This window comes from Pimephales promelas, chromosome 18 (assembly GCF_988280905.1).
Source record: "Pimephales promelas chromosome 18, fPimPro1.hap1.1, whole genome shotgun sequence".
NCBI lineage: Eukaryota > Metazoa > Chordata > Actinopteri > Cypriniformes > Leuciscidae > Pimephales > Pimephales promelas.
Window position 1 is genome coordinate 2,976,208 of NC_142786.1, and position 25,943 is coordinate 3,002,150.

The 25,943-nt window shown below is 37.0% G+C and overlaps 1 protein-coding gene across 4 annotated transcripts in view; it reads right to left on the bottom strand.

Annotated features, from left to right (window-relative positions):
• The window catches only part of hivep1 (HIVEP zinc finger 1), an 84,219-nt gene that overhangs the window by 15,412 nt on the left and 42,864 nt on the right, over nucleotides 1-25,943 (bottom strand). For 3 of the 4 annotated variants that reach the window (XM_089123299.1, XM_089123298.1, XM_039681396.2), the window contains exon 3: nucleotides 458-511. In XM_089123299.1, the coding sequence (XP_088979425.1) occupies nucleotides 458-511 (54 nt within the window). Of the gene's footprint in view, nucleotides 1-457; nucleotides 512-14,391; nucleotides 14,521-25,943 lie in introns of those variants that run through there. The other variant, XM_089123297.1, reaches the window with a different exon arrangement.

Here is a 25,943-nt window from a genome sequence, read left to right on the forward strand (position 1 = left end):
AGCTCCACATGTTTTCTGGTTAAACCAAAGACATGGCGTAAAGTGTGACACAGCCGTGAAAGCCAACAGAGGTGCTGGAACTTCAGGAAACCCCCAGAACATCCAATGCACCATTGAAAGCAGACCAGATAACCTCAGTACACATACAGTCCAGTACAAGCAAAGGGTGTGGCAGAAAAATAGCAGAATAAAGTATGGAACATTTTTTTTTTTTCGTGGATTCCGCACAGAATAGCATCTACCTTGAAAACTTAATGAGCAGAGCGATTCAACTGCGGCACAAAGACCCTGCAATTCCTCTTTAAAGCAACAGACGTGCTCGTACCTCTCTGAGAGAATGAAACAGCTTAGGTACTGGATGTTCTGGTATTGAGGAGGGGGCGGAGAGAAAAGCTTCCAGTGGACGTTATTTGTAAGGAACAGTCACAGAAATGATATTTTATATGATGAATCATACCTTTGTGTCCAACTTTTGGGTCTTTGAGCTCCTTCTGTGCTTCCTCTATTTTATCTGAAACAGAAAAAGATATCCATTTTAGCCACACAGTAATCCGAATCGCAATACACATACATTATGGTACAATTCAGGACAGGGGTGAAGTGGCATTTCAAAATACAGCTTTAAAAAACAAAGAACGTCGAATGTACAATAAGTATTTTTTTAATCCAAATATTATCAATACTAAAGACAGTGGTGAAAATATCAACCAATATTTGAATTTTGATCGACACTGGGAAAAAATAATATCAAGGTTTAAGTATACAAGTCAAGACTATTGCAGTTTTTAGAGGTGGATATTGCTGTATCCCTAAATCAATAATATTAGGGAATACAATAGTATATATGTCATATTAAATATAATATTGGTATGCAACAAAAAAAACCTATCATTCCTTCTCACATCTTACAAGTACAGCAAACATTTAATATCATCTGCTCTGTGTGTGGGAGGGATATGCACACTGAAAATATACCCAATTTTAGAATGCAATTACTGATTATTATATAAGACAAGCCAGGAGAGTTTGTACTGAGTGTGTGTGTTTTTATGTGCTCTAAGGTGAATGAGATCTACCTTAAAAGTCACACAGCCATGGCATATACTACACACATACAAAAACAGCATCTAAAAGCAAAACGGATTGGTGTGGTGTGTTTCAACCGCATAACTCCATTACAAAGCATGAGCAAACACCGGTTTGCTTTGAATATAATGCCTCGCTGTGAAGCGAGAACCGGTGCGGTTTCGGAAAGAATCCTTGGCCACTAAGAGACTCCCAGACGCTGCTTTGGATCACTGTAATGGGAATGACACTCATGAGGAACAGGGTGGAGTTGCGAGGGGGTGCCCAGTGACAAAGGTTTCCGCATGTTATGTCATGATGAGTGGGCTGAAGGCACACCCTTGATTAACTCCCCCCACCCCTCTCTTTCTCTCTATGCTCAATCTGTTATATAACCCAAAATAAATGTATGTATAATCCAATCTTCGCAAATCTTTCCCTTCTTTAACCCACATCCAGCAGCACGTACCACACAAAACATAAATATTTTTGAGTTAACTGTTACTGTATGAAAGTGTGCAGGCTAACGTTGCATGTGCAATGTGCATGCAAGTATAATTCAGGGGAAAAATAACCAAAAATACTCCTTTAATCTTAAAGGAGTAGTTCACTTTTAAAAAAACTTATTAAGAAATGAAGGTTTTTGATGAAAACATTCCAGGATTTTCTCCATATAATGGACTTCAATGGGAACCAAACGGTTCAAGGTCCAAATGAGAGTTTGAGTGCAGCTTCAAAGGGCTTTAAACGACACCAGACGATGAATAAGGGTCTTATGTAGGACCCTGCGAGTCATGACTCGAAAAAAGATTCATTCATTTTGATGAACGTGTTTGAACAGGAGAGTCACGAACGCGCATCACAGAACAGAGCAAGGTGAGCATTTGTGCTTATAAAACTTAAACTTTTTTATTTATTTTTGAAATGAGTGATCGTTTCACTAGATAAGACCCTTATTCATCGTCTGGTGTCGTTTAAAGCGCTTTGAAACTGCAAAAACTCTCATTTGGACCTTGAACCGTTTGGTTCCCAATGAAGTCCATTATATGGAGATTATATATTATATATCTTTTCGACTGACGAAAGAAAGACATGGACATCTTGGATGACATGGGGGTGAGTAAATTATCAGCAAAAGTTGTTTTTTTCTCAATGAACTACTCCTTTAACAAATAGCTGTAAAATCGGCACCTGTGCAATACAAAAGTTACAAAAATGGAGAAGCTTTTGATAAATCTACAAACAATGAGTCATTCCTGTTATGCAGTACAATTCAATGTTTCCATTACAGATGTCTGAATATCTTGTATAAAACATTATACTAATATAAATTATTCAAGTGTTTCAAGATGGAAATCATATAATTTAATTTCTTAGTATCACAGTAACATTTATGAATTTTAAATCACTTAAGAAATATTCTTATTTTTTTCTTTGTCTAATCGAAAAGTCACAAACAACTTGTTTTCTAGAAATACTTTCTTAAATTACTCAAACTCAAGCATAGTCATTTATTAAAAGTTACAGAGTTCAGAATGTCCAGCAGTATTACACTGCAAAACTCAGAAAAAGAGAGAGTATCTTTAACAGCAACACTTTAAACCCTCAGTTGCTCTTCATTTGGGAGTCACACTTGGTCAAAAGTGACCGAAGAGCACCAGAGGGTTAAACTAAGTTCAGCATGATCTGTGTGTCCGTGAGAGCCTAAACTTGCTCCATATCTCTAGAGGGCTCATCTAAACCCTAAGAATGGAAACTCTATAGTGTCTTGCATTGCATCACATACTTAACCACCTCAATTAATCACCAATTATAACACCATCCCATTCTGCACCATCATCTGGGGGATTTCTGGATGCTGACTCACCACAGATGTTTATAGGTTGAACCGCTTGGTCTAACCACACATTCAGATTTATCCTACCCTCATCCGGAGCAATAAATGGAGCGGACATCAGTACATGAGGGATCAGATAACAACTGTTACTTAATTAACCACAAATAGGACCCCCCTCCATCCAACCCTGTCCCAGAATTCCTCAGGTTAGATGGTGTTCGAGAAGTCCACCAAGGATGGAAGACCTCAAAATAGAAAATATTTAGCTTGAAGCTAAAAAGAGTGGTTGCAGGTGCTGTTTCCTCAACTGTGGACTGAGTGAATGCAAAGCGGCCTCGAACACAAGAGCACTGTTGAGCCGAGTGACTTCTTTGCATACTTTAGGAAAATCATTACCAGAGATAATTATGCTTGGTTTCAACTGGTACATGAGATTAACACCGTGTCCAAACACATGAAAAGTTTCCAGTCACAAGTAACTAGTCTGCCCACACTGAAAAAGCTAACGCTGCATGACAAAACACAATCACAACCAATAAGTGAGTGAGATTTTAGACCAATGAGATTTCACTGACTGTGCAAATCAACATCACATCAGTATTGAAATCAAGCTACTGATAAATTGTCACTTACAGCGGTCACAGATGCCTGGGACAAAACAGATTCAGTGAAAGAGAAGCTTATCACATCATGCCTGGTTACACAGAAAGAAAATGTGCAAAAATTGTACCTTGTCACTGAGGCAATAGCCTTAAACGGACAATACTGTACCGTATCCAGCCCTTGAAAGAGACATATTAGTACCTCAGAGTAGTAATATTTACCCTTTAAAGGGTTAGTTCACCCAAAAATGAAAATTCTGTCAGTATTTACTCACCCTCATGTTGTTCTAAACCTCTAGTTGAACACAAAGGAAGATATTTGGAAGAATGTTTTAATCAAACAGATCTCATTCCCCATTGACAACCATAGTAGGAAAAAATAGTCAATGGGGAATGAGATCTGTTTGATTAAATTATTCATCCAAATATCTTCCTTTGTGTTCAGCTAGAGGTTTGGAAGTCGTTTCAAACTCATAATGCTGGGTTCAGACTACACAATGCTTTTATCTATTGCGATAGTCACGGATAGGCATTGTGTCGTCGTCTAGAAAAAAAGTCAGACTACACGTTGCTTCCCGACAAATTATCACTTGCCATCTTTAACGACGTGTGATGTCATTGAGTAGGCAGAACTATCGACTGATAGATGTGCGCATAAACAAACAATGGCTACCGAAGCGGCGTGTTTTGCACTGGATGTCTTGTCGTCAGAAAACAAACAAAAAGAAAGAAACCCAAAGAGAACTTGGGGTGAAACATGGGGGTCTTAACGTGCATAAGAATTTTCAAAACACAAATGAAGATATTTTCTTGAAACCGGAGAGGTTGAAAGTCCAGGTGAACAAAACTTCCAAAAAGGTTATTAAAAAAGGTGATAAGAAAAAATCCATGAATTGAGCAGTTTAATCCAAGGCCACGTTTACACAAAGCCAGGTATTTAGAGAAACCAATATTCCCCCCCTCTCCGTTTTCAATAATAACATCGTTCACACACCCGTCGAGCGCCATCATATCTATGCCAAACCAATGGGCGGCGGTTTAGGGAGAAGGATAAAGCCATGCAAGCCAATCAGAATCCTCCGAATCGACAAGAGAGAACCTAAAACGCTGGTTCTCCCAGTTGACACGGCACCACATAACCGGCGTTTTCAGAAATCTCCACTTTGGCCTGAGTTTTTAGAAACAATCGTTTTATGTGATAAAAACTGGGTTTTCGTGTAAATGAGAGGCCAAACCGCAGGAAAATATCTGCGTTTTCCCTTCGTGTAAACGGGGCCCAAGTCTTGCGAAGAGATACAATTGCTTTATATGATGATCCAATTTATTTTAGGATTTTATTCTATCATTTACCTTTGGTGGTACCACCACACTGATTTTAAGGATAACTTAAGGGTAGGGTTAGGTTTAGGGGTACGGCTAGGATTAGGACTAAAATATGTTGATCCAGGAACATGTTTTACTTGGCAAAATCACGGTTACCAAGCAGTTTTTTGCAGGTGTAGGGCTCTACTGTATATTTCATGTTTTCACCTACATCACAAATACACAGTCTGGTGATCTGACAGGAAAGGAACCTCATGACAAAATTAAGAGTGAAAGAAGAACAGAAACACTTCAGAAAGTTGCAAGTCATGAACACAATGCAAAGAATCTCCTCTAGAGATTTTCTCTTCCTCTTTTCCTCTATGATGGCATTTTCAAATTATGAGTCTGTAGATGTGGTGGATCTACTGTAATGTTTCGAGAGGAATCGCTATTTAAATGGCATGAGGATCAACTGCTATTCATTGACATATAGGACAAAACCCCAGTGGATGGGCAGCAGTTGGTCCTCTCTCTCAAAACTTCTCCAGATCTTGATCTCCCCCAAAACACAAGATTTTCCTTCCAAAACAGCAACCACACCAAACCTAAACCTCAGATTCAGTGGAACATTTAGCAAGGCGATTTGGAAAACAGAGTTGCTGCACAAAGGTGGCAAATGAGGACAATAACACAGGCTGAAATTTCCCCTGTTTAATGCTGCCATGACAACCAGAGATTCTGAAGTGGCTTTCTTCCATCAAGGAACATGCACTGGTCATCATGACTGGTCCAGGAGACTTCATTAGATGCTAGCGCATGTGCGCTAACGACATAGAGGCTAATGGAAATTTAATGTGATCAGAGATCTGGTTTTAATGGCCGTGGCAGAAAGAGCAGCATGTGGGTATAAATATCACATGAGTGAGAGGTGCTTATTCACAAACGGATTTTAAATGAGAGCTGGACTGAGTGTACCTGTCCTAAAGAGCAGGGTCATTAGAAAAATAGTGTCCGAAAGCATGAATACTGCACACAGAAATGGCAAGAGCAGTTCCAATCTGACTGGGTAGCTTTAAGTCAATAGAATGGATTATTTCTTGCACATATTCAATGGCTATACACTCTCAGAAAAAAAGGTATAAAAGCGGTCACTGGGGCTGTACCCTTTCAAAAGATTCACTTTTGTACCTAAAGGCTGCATATTGGTACCTTAATGGTACATATTAGCACCTAAAATGTACATATTAGCACCTAAAATGTACATATTAGCACCTAAAATGTACATATTAGCACCTGAAACGTACATATTAGCACCTGAAATGGACATATTAGCACCTAAAATGTCAATATTAACACCTGAAATGTACATATTAGCACCTAAAATGTACATATTAGCGCCTAAAATGTACATATTAGCACCTGAAATGTTCATATTAGCACCTAAAATGTACATATTAGCGCCTAAAATGTACATATTAGCACCTGAAATGTTCATATTAGCACCTATAATGTACATATTACCACCTGAAATGTACATATTAGCACCTAAAATGTACATATTAACACCTAAAATGTACATATTAGCACCTGAAGTGTACGTACTAATTTAGCACACATTTATTAAACATTAGTGTGTGTGTGTGTGTGTGTGTGTGTTTGTTTGGGACAGAAAAATTAAATCTCTACTGCTAAGTTTTGTATATGGAGGGAAATCGATGATAAATTTACCTAATTTGATCTAATCTACAGTGACAAAACAGAATTGTTTCCAGCATCCGACTCTGCAGTGTGGCATGTAAATCATCAGAGGCTGGCTGTGTAACACCGCTGTTAGTTTTCCACACCACGTGTTTTGACAAATAACAGAGTAGGTGTCAAAAGGTTAAAGTCATTTGCCTGATAGCGTTGGACTTGTTATGGCATACAGAGGTTGAGTGCCCGCAAACCAGCCGGGCTCACACACACAAACACACACTAAAAAAAACAAAAAAAAACAGCACACAATGCCTGAATCTAATATTAAGAGTGGATCACTAAATCAAAATGACTTGTCCACACACTTAACTGAGCATTTGTACGTCTGTCCCAGATGAGATCAAATCAGACAACATCACTGCTGCCTGTCAATCTGGGGGAATCACATGACTAAAGCATATTATGCAACCTATGTGTCCTGTCATGCATGAAGTAACACACTGCCACAGAAAGAACAAAAGAAACATGAAATATCTGCAAGAATCAAGTGAGCGATAGCACTTCCCGTGCATGCGTTTCATCTAGCCCCTTTGCACACACATACATACTTCTTCTTCTTTAGAAACTAACATCGGATAGACTTCCATGAAATTTCCTCCGGGATTTTCCCCAATCCAGCACGGCTGGCTGTTCCACTGGGAGAGATAGAGCCAAAATCCTCAGTTGATTGCTCAAGGATTCCCACAAACTGCACTGGATCAGCTTTATGATTTACACCCTAATATGTTGCCACAGGACTGCAATAACATCCGCCCAGAACATTTGTTAGTAATTCAACATGTCAAATCTACTTAGAAATTGTTAGTTGTTCTACTTAGTTTAGAAATTGCACTCGGAAAAGCCTTTTGATTGCATGTACAGTAACCTTTTGCTCTCTGACCTTTCAGCACAAGGGTCATATCACATTTTCAAATGATTTTTCCCCTCAGTAAGGGGAGATTAATACTTTTATTCAGCAAATACACACTACATTGTTTAAAAGTGACATTTATCATGTTATAAAATATACTGTTCTTTTGAACTTTCTATTTACTTTAGACTTAGTTTGGACACACTTTCCTAGTGGTGTGCACAAACTTCTCAAAAATGAACCAAAACTATAGAACTATATCTATGTTGAAATAACAGAACAATTCAAAACGAAAGACAGACTGCTCTCTGCTGTAATCTGTACAAAATATGCATTTCTCTCTGGCGTGTTCGCTGAAGATCGCGAGTCAGTTTATTAATACACAATTAAAGGGATAGTTCACTTTGAAATTAATTTTTGGTATGTTTTATCTTACCTCAAGGGCATCCAAGATGTAGGTGTCTTTGTTTCCACAGTATTTTCAATTTTGATATTTTTAGGTCAAACCGTTCTTGTCTATTAGTCATATAATGGAGGTCTATGGTCACCACCTCAAAGTGCATGCACAGAGAAGTCCAAATTGAACATGATTTAATGACTCGTAAATGTAAGTACACATTGATGACTTAAGACACCAAACGAGCGGTTTGTGTGAGAAAACGAACAGTATTTATATAGTTTTTACCTCTTATATTCACAGTCACGTCCAAGTGATTACCCTCAGAGTACTTGGACGTGGCTGTGGTAACAAGAGGTAAAAAACATATAAATACTGTTGGTTTTCTCACACAAACCGCTCGTTTCGTGTCTTAGGCCATCAATGTGTACTTACATTTACGAGTCATTAAATCATGTTTAATTTGGACTTCTCTGTGCATGCTCTTTGAGGTGGTGACCATAGACCTCCATTATATGACTGACAGACAAGAACAGTTTGACCTAAAAATATCAAAATTTAAAATACTGCAGAAACAAAGACACCTACATCTTGGATGCCCTTGAGGTAAGATAAAACATACCAAAAATTCATTTCTAAGTGAACTATCCCTTTAAAATCTCTGTTATATTTGATGTATTCTCAATCATTATCATCGGCCATTATAAATGCTGATATCGATAGTTCGGAAAATGCCAAATATCGGTCTGCCGATATATCGGTCAGGCTCTAAAACTCATACGATATAATATGAAGCAGCACAACTGTTTACAACACTGATAACAAAACAAATGTCACTTAAGCAGCAAATATGCATATTATAATGATTTATGAAAGATCTTGTGAAACTGAACCCTGGAGTACTGACGCTTAAAATTCAGCATTGAATAAAATATATATATATATATATATATATATGTATGTATTTCCTATGATATGACCACTTTAAAAAACAACTTGAAAGTGAAACAAAGCAAAGATTAGAAGCAGCAAAGCGACCAGAGAACATGAGGAACAATACACAACACTGTTTATCCAGTGTATAGTCCATCCTCTTCTAGAGAAAAGACCATCACAGCGGTTCACAGGGTTCCCAAGATTTCCTTACAGGAAACTCTGATGAGCCTGAAGCCACCAATCAGCACGCATGAGACAAACAAGGGAGCTGCTTACCAGAAGCAGAGTCAGTAACCTTCCCCTCCTCATTACTGCCAGAGCCCACACACACCGACACAAACACACATAAACACATCTCAGACTGCATTACACAACACTCTATCTTTATTAGCTGTATCATCAAACTTCCTCATTTCTTTCCCCTAAAATGAGCTTCCTGACTCCCCAGTCGAGAGTCAAGAAGAAACACACAGGAGTGAGAGTGAGTTCTGCAGAGCTCAACTCCACAAAACCCTCAAACAGCTCACGCAAACATCTCCTGGCTCCATCTCATGGCACTTTTAGGAACGTCTGGAGAGTGTGTGCTCGATGTTTCTGGAGTCAGTGGCAGAGAACGGAGCATTACTGATAAGGCGAGCCCGAGGCCACTCTCAATAATGCAAGAAAATAAAGAGACGGCTGGAATCACAAAGAATCAGAGCGACGGTTTCAAATGCTGAGACGTACACGAGCTTCCTACATTTAAAGGAGTAGTTCATGTTTGCTGATAATTTACTCACCCCCATGTCATCCAAGATGTCCACGTCTTTCTTTCTTCAGTCGAAAAGAAATTAAGGTTTTTGATGAAAACATTCCAGGATTTTCTCCATATAATGGACTTCAATGGGAACCAAACGGTTCAAGGTCCAAAAGAGAGTTTCAGTGCAAACTGCAAACTGTTCAAAGGGCTTTAAACGATTCCAGATGATGAATAAGGTTCTTATCTAGGACCCTTCGAGTCATGACTCAAAAAAAGATTCGAACAGGAGAGTCACGAACGCTCATCACAGAACAGAGCAAGGCGACCATTTGTGCTTATAAAACGTATTTATTTATTAAATGAGCGATCGTTTCGTCCTTATTCATCGTCTGGAATCGTTTAAAGCCCTTTGAACAGTTTGCAGTTTGCACTGAAACTGTCTTTTGGACCTTGAACCATTTGGACCCCATTGAAGTCCATTATATGGAGAAAATCCTGGAATGTTTTCATCAAAAACCTTAATTTCTTTTCGACTGAAGAAAGAAAGACATGGACATCTTGGATGACATGGGGGTGAGTAAATTATCAGCAAAAGTTTTTTTTTAAAGTGAACTACTCCTTTAACAGGTTACACTAAGTACACTAATATTGATTAACTACATGTACTTACTAGAGTTATCGTTAGGGTTTGGTTAAGGGTTAGTAATTACGCATAATTTCATGTAATTACAATAATAAGTACATGTAGCAACGTGCAACTACGTCACCTTAAAATAAAGTTTTACTCTACATTTTCGGAACCTTATAAATCAACGAATATTAGCCAAATGATGGAGTTTGAAAAGGATGAATAGAAGTTGAGGTCACTACAGAAAATGAGTTGTCAATAAAAGAAAAATCACACTTATAATGGAAGTCTATTGGATAAGAAGAGTTTAAAATCACATGCACTACTGCACTAATGTTTAGTGGCGGCACTTTCACAGATGCAAAATAAGATGAATATACTCTCGTGAGATTTCACACCACACTTCTGGATCATGACCTCCGTGTCCCACCCACACACACACACACACCACTCGCATCTGTTACTGATATCCTGTGCACTAACATCAGCACTGCACACACTCATGTGCATCAATTCACACTTCTTATCTGCAAAGAATGCTTTCAAATCAGAACCATTTGTTGTCAACTCCACTCTCTCTCTCTCTCTCTCTCTCACACACACACACACGTGTGCCGCGAGACTGCCCCCGCAGGAAGTGGTGGGTGGATGCAGCACTAGACGGAGCTGATAGTGAAGTGTGCGTGGGCACGCTGGTGAAAACATTGATCCAGAGCATCTTTAGGACAAACGTACACCTCCTAAACAACAGTTATATTTATATTCCCATACTGCAAACACACACACAGAGAGAGACCATCAGACATTCAGCACATCGTACCTTTTTACATTCTGTAGAAAATATGAATGGTGTTTGCCTGTGCAATCTCACGGCAACCTAGGGTTTTGCGAATGGTTGTCAGGGTGTTGCTACATGGATTTTAGGGTGTTCTGGATGGTTGTCAGGGCATTGCTATGTGCTCCATATGGTGTTCTGGATGGTTGTCAGGGCGTTGCTATGTGGTCCATAGGGTGTTCCTGGATAGTTGTCAGGGCGTTGCTATGTGGTCCATAGGGTGTTCCTGGATAGTTGTCAGGGCGTTGCTATGTGGTCCATAGGGTGTTCTGGATGGTTGTCAGGACGTTGCTACAGTATGTGGTCCATAGGGTGTTTTGGATGGTTGTCAGGGCGTTGCTATGTGGTCCATAGGGTGTTCTGGATGGTTGTCAGGGCGTTGCTCGTGGTCCATAGGGTGTTCCTGGATGGTTGTCAGGGCGTTGCTATGTGGTCGATAGGGTGTTCTGGATGGTTGTCAGGGCGTTGCTATGTGGTGCATAGAGTGTTACGGATGGTTGTCAGGGTGTTGCTATGTGATCCATAGGGTGTTTTGGATGGTTATCAGGGCGTTGCTACATGGATTTTAGGGTGTTCTGGATGGTTGTCAGGGCGTTGCTATGTGGTAGATAGGGTGTTCTGGATGGTTGTCAGGGCGTTGCAATGTGGTCCATAGGGTGTTCCGGATGGTTGTCAGGGCGTTGCTATGTGGTCCATAGGGTGTTTTGGATGGTTGTCAGGACATTGCTATGTGGTCCATAGGGTGTTCTGGATGGTTGTCAGGGCGTTGCTATGTGGTCCATAGGGTGTTTTGGATGGTTTTCAGGGCGTTGCTACATGGATTTTAGGGTGATCTGAACGGTTGTCAGGGCGTTGCTATGTGGTCCATAGGGTGTTCTGGATGGTTGTCAGGGCGTTGCTATGTGGTCCATAGGGTGTTCTGGATGGTTGTCAGGGCGTTCTGAGTAGTTGTCATAGTTTTGAAATGTGGTTGCTTGGCCTGAATGTTCTAGATGGTTGTCATGGGGTTGCTATTGGGTTCTAAATAGTTGCCAGGGCGTTGCTATGCTGGTTACTAAAGTGTTCTAGATGGTTGCCTAAGCAGTTGCTGGAGTTTTCTGGGTGGCTAATATGCATTTGCAAACAAACAAGAAAATTGCTGACTGCACACTGAATTCAGTGAAGACTAAAAAAAAAAAGTAATTAAAACAATTATAAACTGCGTGGTGCAAAAAGTGCAAATTAATTAAAAGCAAGACGTTTCAGCACATTGCTTTCTTCAGTGCTCACATTACAACAAACACTTTAGATCACCAATTAGGCATAATCACCTGGAATAAATTGCTAATTGCACCATAGTTTATAAAACACAATTATTATTATTATTGCTAGACCTTTTTTTTTTTTTTTTTAGTCCGGACTGAATTCAGTTGGAATCAGCAATTCTGTTATTTGTTTGCAATGCCTTTCTCGATACACACCTTCTTCTTTTTTTTACATCTGAAGCTAAACAATTTTTTCTAGTTTGGCTAATAATGGATAAAAGTTGAGTTACTCCTGCAGTCCATGCTGGGATCTTTCACACTCTCTCAATGAATGTTCCCGCTGGATCCAGCTGGGTGAGGTGATTCATCCGCGCAGTCTCTCTCTCACACACACCTTATCCACAGGCTTAATTATTCATCAACCGCTGATCTACCTGGGACTAACACTTGTTGTATTCAATAATTAATGAACACTAATGCTAAACAGACTAACAAAGGGACTTGAGAGAATCCACACGGAAGAAGCGTTTCCCGTCGCACTCAGAGGTGGGAGTCACTTTTACGCATTGCGCATCTTTTTTTACACACACAGGCCGATCTTTAAACTCACTCCGTTTTGCTGTGGATTCGCTCAAGAGAGATTGAAGACAAACCAAAATGAGCTGCACGTCTCATATTGATTCTGCAATGTTAACAGCTGTTTTTGATAAATAAATCACGCCACTGGAAATAGGAAGGGTCGGCGGCCGAGTTTATGCCTTTGCGCAAAATTGCATGCTCCTATTTTTTTTCTACCTCCCATAAAGAGGAAATGAAACGAACCAAGTGCATCACAAACCTGACACCACAACACCCAAAACAGAGCACTGCATTTCAATAAAGAGTGGATGAACAACACTGATCACACAAACACAATACTGGCCACTCATTTCCAAACCATTTACTGCACCAAAACATTGACAAATTGGACATCTACATTAGGAATATTTACCTGAGATTCAGCCAAGCAAACAAACACATTTAGGTCAATTACATATATACTTTTTTTAGGGCTGTCAAACGATTAATCGCGATTAATCGCATCCAAAATAAAAGTTTGTGTTTACATAATATATGTGGGTGCACTGTGTATAATTATATATATATATATATATATATATATAAATACAAACAAAAGCATGTATATTTAAGAAAAAAAATATTATTTCTATATAAAATATTTATATTTATATATAATATAAATTATATATAAATCTATATACAGTATACATGAAAATATTTCTTAAATATATACAAGCGTGTGTATTATAAATATAAAATAATTATACACAGTGCATCCACATATATAATCTAAACACAAACTTTTATTTTAGATGTGATTAATCACGATTAATCGTTTGACAACCCTACTTTTTATATATATACATTTAAATAGTGAAAAATATTCCGAAAATGTCACATTAATAGAAATATAATGGGTTGAGAAAGACATTTCATACTGAATTTAGACCCACCAGGACACAAAACAAGAGCATGTACGATCTCAAAGTTAACAAATGTACATCCACAATTGCTGAGTCTCAGAATGTTTTGAGAATTGAAAAAGACATATACCAATTTAATATAATTACAAACATGTGTCCAAAGTTTTTTTTTTTTTTTCACATTTCAGATGCAGAAGTTAAAGCTCGAGAATCTGCTTAAAACAGGGAAACACGAGTGTGAACTGACAATGACATGAAGCTTCCCTGACTCTAAAATTAGGCCATTTACCATCAAGCCATTATTTCAACATTTTTCACCATATAACCATAACAGCTGAAAATGCTCAGGTTAAACGTTAACAGTCATATCTTAGCTTGATAGATATTACGGTTCTTTTAGAATATTTAAAAATCCTGGTGTTTATATTTTAATTAGCCCTTATTTCAACTTTTTCCATTACATTCCTCAAATTGAAAACAGATCTGATAATCAGCCTTGAAAATATGATATTCATCAAAACACACCAAAAGTAAAACCAACATAAGTTCAGTATTGCGAAATAACATTCCCATTTTAACAGTATTTATGAGAAATAATAATGATAAAAAACTAAAACAGAAACTAAAATGCCTAAAAATATAACAACACGCCAAAAGAAACAAAACCCTGATTAGAGAATGACTCACAATAAAAAATAAAAGATATATGCTAACCTGTTTTCTTCAGCTGACATGTTTGAATCTGTGACACTTCTCTGAAGTGAGCTTTCATTTCCTCATTGTGTCAGGATAATATATTGCATCCAGAGCTGTGTGTGTGTGTGTGTGTGTCTGTTTACAGCCGTCTGTCTGAAAGCAGAATAGCTGTTCCCTGTCACCTCCCATAACATCAGATTCCTTTATTGCACTTAAGTGGACAGTCCATGCAAACACACAACACACACACACACGTCACCATTCAAAGACTCTCTCTATTTCGCCAGACTTGTAGATTAAGAACGTATTTTCTGACAAAATTATCACAAAATACACATATTTTTAACCATTTCTCATTACTGTAATATGTCTGAAAGTTTTTGAGTTTTGAATGTATTGTTTTTTTTGGTAATTAATTAGCATAATCATACATGACATTCTCTTTAGATAGTTATTTTTTAGAGTAAAGTAAATTTAAGGTAGAAATGAAATGAAATTTTTGAAATTTGAAGTGGATCAAAACGTTTGATCAAAGTTACATGAATTTTGAACAATACTGTTCTCGTCTTAGGACACTTTTTTGATCCACTACAAATGTTGACTCCTGTATAAATTGTTTTTACATTTCGGTGAAGAGAATTTGGGACAGAAATGCTTCTGTTTGTCACAATTAATGTACGGGCTTTATTTTCTTTAGGTTGTTTTAACCCACAATTGGGAAAAATATGGAAAAACCCAAATGTTGGGTTAAAAATATCCTTTAACATTTGAACCCGACTTCAACTTTCACTTTCAACAGTACATTTTTTAATTTCATTTTTAACCCAACATTTGGGTTTGTCCATATTTGACCCAAATTTGGGTTGAAATAACCCAGCATTTTTATAGTGTACAAGACATCATTTCTTATTTCTTTTTTTCTTGAGATGAAATGGCCTAGAATTGACAGATTTTCTCAAATTCACCAAACTTGAGAAAGCGTAAAACAGAAATGTGCATTTCTTCATCCTCTAAGAAGAGTCTTGCTTGCCCAGCTAAAGCAACCACACCCTGCACTCCACAAAATAGGAGGCACTTGTGTAAATGTGACCGTGCGCACACACACAAAAACACACATTAAGCACACACACACACAAGTTGGGTTTCCAGGTTTTATGGGGACTTGATTTTCATACACAAACACACACACAGAGGAGTCACATGGTGTCCATGTGGAGTGGACGGGGAATCCCTGTCAGGGCAGGCCGAGCCGTTCCTGACCAAACAAACAGATGATGTCATCATCAGTGCCGGAGCTCGGCGTGGGCGATCCTGTTCTATCCTGCCTCACACAATCCCACACAATCCCTCCTTTATGAGCGTCCCTCTTGGACTTCTCCTCTTTTGCTTTCTCTTTCTTTCTCTCTCGGGCAGGTTTAACCCTCTAAGCCCCGGGCTGATCCGACTGGAAACACGACTCTACAGGATAAACCGAGCACAAATCCCACAATAAAGTCCAGCTCCCATTTTAATCAAAATCTAAATAAATAAATATTATTTGCATAGCTAAGCATATTACAAATACTTTAATCTTTTTTTGTATATTTGTATTTATATTCCCATGACAATTGAGCAAAAAAATTGTGTAACACTTTTCAAGAAGGCATTAGTTAATTGATTATAACTAAATTCATCTAATAATGAGCACAAAATATTAACAGACACAACTTTTGAAGTGTTTTCAAATTTAATGTTAAACATTTCATTTTTTGTAATCGCCATTATTCTCAATAGAATATCTTAAATAGAGTAAACAATGATTTATATATTCAATCAGCATACATTTAACCCTAAAACTGTAGTCTGGACAAATGTGGGCAAAATAGTTTTGATTTATTTTTTAAAAATACTTCCCTTGATCTGAGCGGTACAAGACTTGGCTACTTTTTCTAAGTTTGCCTCCTGAACACACACAATTATTTTTATTTATTTTTTGACTCAATTCTACAATGTTAAGTGGGTGAAAAAAACCTCTTCTATTTGGGTCAAAAATGGGCACCCATAGAAATGAATGGGAAAAACTGTAATTTAGAGCATTCTAAAATAAGCCAAAATAAGACACCAGGTGACGGCAAAGTCACTTCATCTTTAGGTTTTAGCTCTAAGAACTTATTGGAATGATATTTTAATGTAGTTGAAAAAATAATAATAATAAAACATAAAAACAAGCATAATTTACATAGAAAATATGGTACTTTTTGAAGTAAACAAATTCAAAAATACCCCCAAAATAAAAAAAACCACCATAAATGGACAGACAAAACTTTATCGAAGACAGTGATATAACGTTTATAAGAAATAAAAATTAAGATCACACCTGAGTCTATACACACTATAAAGTGAATACAGTTTGAGGGCTACAAAAAAAAAATTCTCCATTTCAGTTATAAATAAAAAAGAATGTAAAATAGGCTTCATTTAATCAAAGTAAATATAATATCTCACTTCTGTTTTTTGATTTGGCTCAGACATGTCTTTTCTTCAAAGAAAAGAAAGAAAAACAGTCTGTGGTAGACAGAAACAGCCTCTCCTCTTCACCGTCTTTCCTGGCTGGTTTTCCTCACTGCAAAAACTTCACGATGCTTGTGTCACTTCTAATCAGAGCTCGGTTTGGAAACGGACACGGCCTAATCCGAGATCTAAATAGCCAGGATAACAAGATTGCAGTTTGTCATTTGTTTTAGGGGGAAAAAAAGCAGCTCTCAGCCCTGATTGTTCAGCCTGTGAACATTCTAAAAATTAAAGTTCCACAAAAAAACAGCCTGATGTCACAAAAGTAGAACCTTCCACAAGTTCCACAGAGAACTTAAAAAAACAAAACAAAAAAAAACATCAGCTCTGGTGATTTAAAGAAAAAAGAAACCAAACACTGATCTGAAGAACCTATAAAGCAAACACTTTTTTTGATCTACAAACCACACATTAGCCAAACCTATCATTTTTACGAGGGCACTCTCAACGACACATAAATACACAAGACGGTTCTTATTTAGGCTACACGTAAATAAATGTGAACGTAAGTGCGAAAAACAACAAACATAGTTAGGAAATCCCCTGTGTTCTACTTTTATAAGCTGCTAATGTTTTTATATCGGGGGAATTTCTGCATTTTATCCAAAGCCCCTCATTGGTTAGTTAAAAAAAAAAAAAAACAGACAGATGGTGTAAACCAACACCCTACAAACCTGATGAGAACAGACCTTTAGAACATATATTAAAGTTCATTTATGACATTCTGCTCTAGATAGGGATCACATCCTATCGTCAAAATGAAAGTCTAAGGGATTTTTTGCCAGTTTGAAGATCTATTGAATTGCTTAATAGCAAACGAGCAAGGTCTGCAGGTTTGAAATGAACATACCTGTGCACTAACCAACACACCTCGCTTTTTAAAAGAAAATCTCTCGCTCTGTCTCATTCACTCCCTCAGACTGAATCCAGCTTTGCATTTGAATCTGAAACCGATCTGAATGTGACAAAAGGACAGTTTGAATAATAAGAAAAAGAAAAGGCCTCACGCTGGAGACAGAAACTCTCTTCCATCAGCGTTCCCTTTCAGAGACGCTCAGCGAGAGAACGGTGGAGTTCGTGTCGAATGCAGCTGTCATCGCGACTGTATCGCACCGACACAAAAGCACATTCATGCCCGTCCTTTATTCCGCTGAGCTTTATTCATCCATATACTTCCAGCGAGGCAAAGGAATCCAGCTCTCATCAAAAATTAATATTACCGTATGAAAGGGAGAAAAGGGCAATGCTTTCTTTTGAAACTGGCGTGCCATTTACGGTAATTACACCACTTCTCGTTGATCAACTGTTTAAAGGAGTCGTTCACTTTAAAAAAAACTTTTGCTGATAATTTACTCACCCCCATGTCATCCAAGATGTCCACGTCTTTCTTTCTTCAGTCGAAAAGAAATTAAGGTTTTTGATGAAAACATTCCAGGATTTTCTCCATATAATGGACTTCAATGGGAACCAAACGGTTCAAGGTCCAAATGAGTTTGAGCGCAGCTTCAAAGGGCTTTAAACGACACCAGACGATGAATAAGGGTCTTATCTAACGAAACGATCGCTCATTTCAAAAATAAATAAAAAAGTTTAAGTTTTATAAGCACAAACGCTCGCCTTGCTCTGTTCTGTGATGAGCGTTCGTGACTCTCCTTTTCGAACTCGATCATCAAAATGAACAAATCTTTTTTCGAGTCATTTGGTTGATTCAACGAACGGAATGACTCGAAAAAAGTTTCGTTCATTTTGAAGGAGAGTCACAAACGCGCATCACAGAACAGAGCAAGGTGAGCATTTGAGCTTATAAAACGTATCATTTTTATTTATTTATTAAATGAGCGATCGTTTCACTTGATAAGACCCTTATTCATCGTCTGGTGTCGTTTAAAGCCCTTTGAAGCTGCACTGAAACTCTCTTTTGGACCTTGAACCGTTTGGTCCCCAATGAAGTCAATTATATAGAGAGAAATCCTGGAATGTTTTCATCAAAAACCTTAATTTCTTTTCGACTGAAGAAAGAAAGACGTGGACATCTTGGATGACATGGGGGCGAGTAAATTACCAGCAAAAGTTTTTTCAAAAGTGAACTACTCCTTTAAGGCTGTGAAGATGCAAATGGCTTTCACTGGAGAATCCTTTTATTTATTTTCTGGGATTTTGCTATTTTGTATTGGCAGACAGATGGGAAGAAGACAGGCTGGAATCGAACCCGTGTGCTGCACGCTATTTTTTTTTTTTTTTAGAACACTGTTGTCACATGACATGACGTTTAATGAGGCCTTTGGGCAAATCACAAGTCAGATTTTCTTTTAAAAGGATCGAGGGCAGGATTTCTCTCTGGTCTTATGCAAACGCATTAAATTAGCAGAACCTCTCGTGCAACTCCCCTCCTCCCTCTCGAAAGCCATTAATTCCTCCGCACAGCGCCCGTCGACAACTACTTCCCGCACTACACCGCTAATGTGAAGGAGAATTTGTGACTTCCCCCGCTTAATGGATTTAGCCAAGTCAATAACAGGGGAATTATGACGAGGCAGTCCGAGGGCGCTGAAAAGGCAGGGGACACCGTGTTGTTACGGGGCAGCAGAGGGGATTCGGCATGGGTCATGTTTACAGAGAGCATGCTGATCCCTCCGAGCTCATTAGAACGGGCCTGATCGCCCAATTCATTCATGGAATTCTCTCGCTGCGTAACCTCGATTATAAATGTTAGGTTAGGTTTTTATATGTAAAAAAAAATTATGGTAATATTTTATTTTATTTATTTCGAGCAATATGTAGTTACATATGATATGGCAATAAGAAGCTCTGTACATACTTTAATCTTACAAAAACTTTAATCTATTGCTTAAGGCTTGATTTCTTTCATGGAATCTACCTGAATAAATCATGTAAAATCCCCTTAATTATTCGGTCTATGATACAATGAATTTAATATTTTTAGTTGACGCTCAAAAGTGTCTGAATTCGTGTGAATGGAAATAACCTGTTTATATTTGACTGAGTTATATTGCATTATTAACAGAGCACATAACCAAACTTGTTACTGCACTAGCATTATAACAAGACTTCACAACCTTACTATAAGCCCTACTCTTCTGCACAATGGTAACCATCAAACTTCAACATATAGAAACTCTTTCAAATGTCAGACTGAACATTAAACATTAGCAGATGGTTCCTTTTTACTCAAAAACACATAAAACAACACTTCATTTCAATATTTCCTCTGCATTACCGGCCATGTGCAAAGCACGCAGGGAACTAGCAATGGTGTCTCTAAATGAAGCCGCATAATTGAGCTAATTCCCTTAAAATAAATTGGTAGCCCTTTTCCCTTAATTTTATCAGCTTAATCGGCTCCTCAATTCAAGCCTCAAAATTGTGTATGTTTCCTTAAAAAAATTGGAAAACGTATCTCTTGGTTTAATTAGTGAAATGTTCTCAATATTTTCTTAATAAAATATACACAATATTTTGAACTATCACCTCCATCTTTTTAATGAAAATTACAAGACCCAAGATTAATTTTTTACAGTGTAACACTGTAAAAAAAAATATTTTCATGGTTTGTAATCACAACATTTTTTTCTTTTGTCAAATCAACTTAAATAATTTATGTAGTTCAGATAACATAATATTTTGAGTTTCTGAAGATCTCCATTGTATTAACTCAATTTTTTCCATTTCAATGAACTTAAAATTAAGGCAACCAGGTTACTTCATTTTTTTAACTTAAACCAACACTATTTTTTTTACAGTGTAGGCAAGGAATCTGATTGGTTTACAAACTGTTAAATGGTAGCCTTCACATTTCCAAAAGGAAATATGCGCTCAGATAAGGACTAGTGTATAGAGTATTGACTGATCTTAGTTAGTGGTTTAGCCGGCTGGTTGTAGAAGAGTTTTAATCAGTACTTTAACTGGTCAGACTGGGAGAATACAGATGACCAACCAGCAAAAACCAGTGATAGTCTGTGATATTGTGCTCTCCAAAGTTGACTCGGGTTCCTTTTACAATGCAAGTCTATTGGGATGTTTTTCGTTTGATCAACTGCCAGGTTAAAAACATACAATCACTCATTTGTTTATACAGTAACAGCTCACCTTTCCTAAAAAAACAAAACAAAAAAACAGGGTTTTATAGCAAAGTTTATTAAACCCAAGAATGAGTAATAGTATTAGTCATGTTATGGTGTCAATAGCACAGCACACTAATCATATGACTTCCTGCATGGGTGTGTGTGTGTGTGTGTGTGTGTGCCTCGGGAGACAGTTGACAGGTGTTTCTCTGTCTGTTTGTGAATAACAGAGTCCCTCTGGCTGGTTCATCTGAAGTTTAGACTGTACTTCCTGTCACTATCACATCCTCATAACATCAACACCTTCATACAGACCTGGTATCTACTTCCCGAGTCTCACCTGACACGGTTCTAGATAAAAACGCTCCAACAGCTGTTCATTTAAAGTATGACATTGTGGTTTTGTTCTTCTTAATTGACTAGAGAAACATTTGACAAAAAAAAAAACAAGTACAACTGTGATGACACTCTTTCCACTAAAGTGAATTGCAAAGCGTAAATGAAAAATTCACAACACGCAATTTCTGCAGTAAAATGAGATCACCTTACCAGCAAATTAACATTTTATATACACTCATATGTATGGAAGCTTGTTTCTGCCACAGAATGAAAAATAAAAAAGGTAATTGCGACTTTTTATCTCACAATTCTGACTTTATTTCTCACAATTGCGAGATGTAAAGTCAGAATTGCGAAATATAAAGTCGCAATTGCGTGTTATAAAGTCAGAAATGCATGATATAAAGTCAGAATTGTGAGATATAAACTATTCTGAGGGGGAAAAGTTAGTCTTTTTTCCCCCTTAAAATTGGCCTGATAACTCGCAATTGCGAGTTTATTACTCAATTCTGAGAAAAGATGTCAGAATTACGAGATGTAAACTCGCAATTGAGAGAAAAAAAAGTCAGAATTGTGAGATAAAAAGTCGCACTTCTGTCTTTTTTTCTCAGAATTCTGACTTTATAACACGCAATTCTGACTTTATATCTCGCAATTCTGACTTTAGAACACGCAATTCTGATTTTATATCTCGTAATTCTGACTTTATATCTCGTAATTCTGACTTTATATCTCGTAATTCTGACTTTATATCTCGCAATTCTGATTTTATATCTCGTAATTCTGACTTTATATCACACAATTCTGACTTTATATCACGCAATTCTGACTTTATATCTCGCAATTCTGACTTTATATCTCGCAATTCTGACTTTATATCTCGCAATTCTGATTTTATATCTCGTAATTCTGACTTTATATCACGCAATTCTGACTTTATATCTTGCAGTTCTGACTTTATATCTTGCAATTCTGACTTTATATCTCGTAATTCTGACTTTATATCACGCAATTCTGACTTTATATCACGCAATTCTGACTTTATATCTTGCAATTCTGACTTTATATCTCGTAATTCTGACTTTATAACACGCAATTCTGACTTTATATCTCGCAATTCTGATTTTATATCACACAATTCTGACTTCATATCTCGCAATTCTGACTTTATATCACACAATTCTGACTTTATAACACACAATTCTGACTTTATAACACACAATTCTGACTTTATATCTCGCAGTTCTGACTTTATATCTCGCAATTGTGAGATAAAAAGTCGCAATTATTTTTTTTTATTTTTTTTATTCAGTGGCGGATTTATTCAGTGCACCAATGCATATTTTATTTAAATCCACTGAAAAAATTGCACTAATCCTAGTCTTAAAAGCGTAGGATCTATTTGAATTAGGATGGAGCCGGAAAACACAAAATCTGTGGCCTGAGATTCCAGGAATTGTGAGAATATCATTTGATTTCCGTCGACTCTTTTCGCCACACAGCAGCATGTGTGTGAGAGTGTGTATGTCAGGCTGCCTGGCGCTTCAGAGTGTCAGCCAAAGCAACATGACGACTTACAGACCGTTGGAATGGCAGCATGTGTGTGTGTGTGTTTACGAGTTGTTTTCTGTGTTTCCCCGTTCCGATTAGAGCCTGGCTGGAGGCAGCATTATGTAATCCAACACGGCAAAACACACCCGGTGAGACAAGCGAAACGGAGAATCTACAAATAACAATTATCCATCTCTCCCTTCATGTTCACCTCTTCCGCAATGCACCTAATTGCACATCATTTTTCAATACCTCCACACTTCGCTCTCTCTCTGTCTCACCTTTTCTTTCTATACCTTCAATCTCTATACTGTATTACATGCAAAGCTTACAATGACTAGTTGAGCAAGAGGGTTTGAAAAACTGCAATAAAGAAAATACCAATTAGTCTCAGTGAGTGTATAATGACGCAACACTCAACGACAGGGACATTTCATTTCCATTTGTTAGGACATGTAGTCATTCTGTTGAGTCCTGCTGCATAAAACAAATATTACTTGACTAACTTGATTCATGAGCTCCCTGATCCATGCAGAACCTCAGTCATGACTCCTCAAAGTTATCATGAGTCTTTAATAACAAACATAAAATACAGAGCATGTAGAGTGTTGTTCTGGCACTGGTCAGTATTAACCCTTTAACTGACTTCTCAACCAAACGGTTGAGCACATTTTGAGTCACTAAATTTTATTGAGAGGAGTACCTAACTTAACTCAAACTGATTGAGCCATCTATCATCTGGTTGAGGTATGTTATGCCAAAAACAAATCTACTAGATTTCACAATCACTTGTCACAACATGGATGTCAGAAACAAATAAATCATCCCAGGCATGTGAACTGTTTTTTGGTGAAATTTTGCAAGCAAAGCATTTTTTTTTTTTTTTGCTTTGAAAAAACTTAAGTATATTTTTTAATAATTTTTCAAAAACATGCTCAACCAAATGGTTAAAATGGCACATAACGGTTAATTGTCACCCCCCCTTTTTGAGAATGGACATTACAATGCACTATTAAAACTTGGTTGTAATTCAAGTATGCTTTAGAATAAAGACCTAAGTTTAGTCTTGTTTTAACAAAAACACTGCTGATTATGGCTGAAGTAAAAGCACTTAAAAAAATGTATGAAAAAGTTATGAAAATTTTAAATTTACATTAAATCAAATATATTGTACTAAATATTTATATATATATATAAAAAAATGTTTATTTTACATAATATTTTTTCCTAGAAAATTACTATAAAATCAAAGCCATTTATCTAACCAAGTTGTGTTCCAAATTTGAAGTTCTAATGAGATTTTGTGAAGGCGTAATACCAAAAAATTTAATTGTATGCATTCTGCTGTAACAAATTAATACATTTCTGTCCAAATATCACTTCTGTTACAAAATATGGACCCTTTCTGACAATGTGTTTTGTCATGTCAAGACTAGAAAAGGTTTTGATCATAATATGATGGGCAATGAAAAAGTATGGCAAAGTATGTGTACGAATTCCAGTACCATTTATTACCATTAAGTGACATCTCAACCATTTTGTAGAGGCTGATATTAAAAAAATTATGGGATGTGTTGAAAAAAAAAATACATTGATTGTGGATACTAGTGACATAAGAAGATAAGAAATGCAAAAAAAAATAAAAATAAATTAAAAAAAAAAATCCATCACTTTTTTTCTTGGTGCGGACTTCAATGGGTTAAAGTCGGCTGCCCTATTAAGACTATTAACCATTAGAGAAGACAGGAGAAACTCATGACCTTGCTGCACTAATCAACCGTAAGCTAACCTGCGGTAATCCTGACATGATGACTGACAAACACAAGAAAAACAGAATTACACAAGTGAAAAATGAAATATATATACACACACAGACACACGAGATCTGATAAATCAAAAACTTAAATACTTCAAAGAGAGACGTAAAGCTAAACAAATGTGCAGCACTATCACATGCTGGCCAATTACATAACATTTAGAAATCTAAAAATAAATAAATGTCAAACTGGTCAAATCATGCTACAATTTCAAAAAGGCAAATGCATGCAACAGATCATGCATGAACAAATAAAAAAAGCTCACCAATCATGCAACACTTTCATAAAATGCACTATATAAAGCTGACAAAAAGCCAGTTGTGCAACACTGACAGTAAAGCCAATAAGGCTGACCAATATATATATATACTGTATTTTGTTGCATAATATATGTATTCATATATACACACACACACACACACACACATATATATATATATATATATATATATATATATATATATATATATATATACATATTGCAACTAAATACAGTTGTTACTGGCCAATCAGGCAACAATCAAAGAATAAAAACATGACGCTAACCTATCAAGCAATATATTAATATATATATATATATATATATATATATATATGTATACACACACACACACACACACGCACTTTTTTTTTAAATAGAACACAAATCTGGCCAATTGCACACTCACAGAAATATTAAACATGCATAGTAATATCATAAAGCTGACAAATTAGGCAATTTTTTGTTATTATTATTAACAGGCCTAGTTATGAAACCATTTTTAAAAACTACAATTGTAATATTGGCCTATTGGGCAAAAAATTAAAAAAAAAAACATTAAGCTGACCAATCAAGCCACAATTGTACACAAACAAACACACAAATGCAAAACTGCTTTAATAAAATCCATATATATAAAGCTGACCAATCATGCAACACTCCAACAAACACAAATTTTAACCTGGCCAATCATGTAACACTGAATAAATACATAATAAATGGCAATACTGTGAGAAATGCGAGACAATCATGCAAGACGGACGGACAGCCAATCTTTCAAGTCAAGTCTAGACTAGCAAAGAAGTCAACATGCGAAAGGAGGCAAACATGTTGTGATACACCTTCACACACAGTACCTGAGCAGTGTTGATGGCAGAGCTGCTTCAGTGAAAGTGTGTCTGTGTCAGGACGAGCCGGATTTCCCTGAACCGCTGGGGAACACCTGGACCTCCCCAAAGAGTGTGTCCTCTC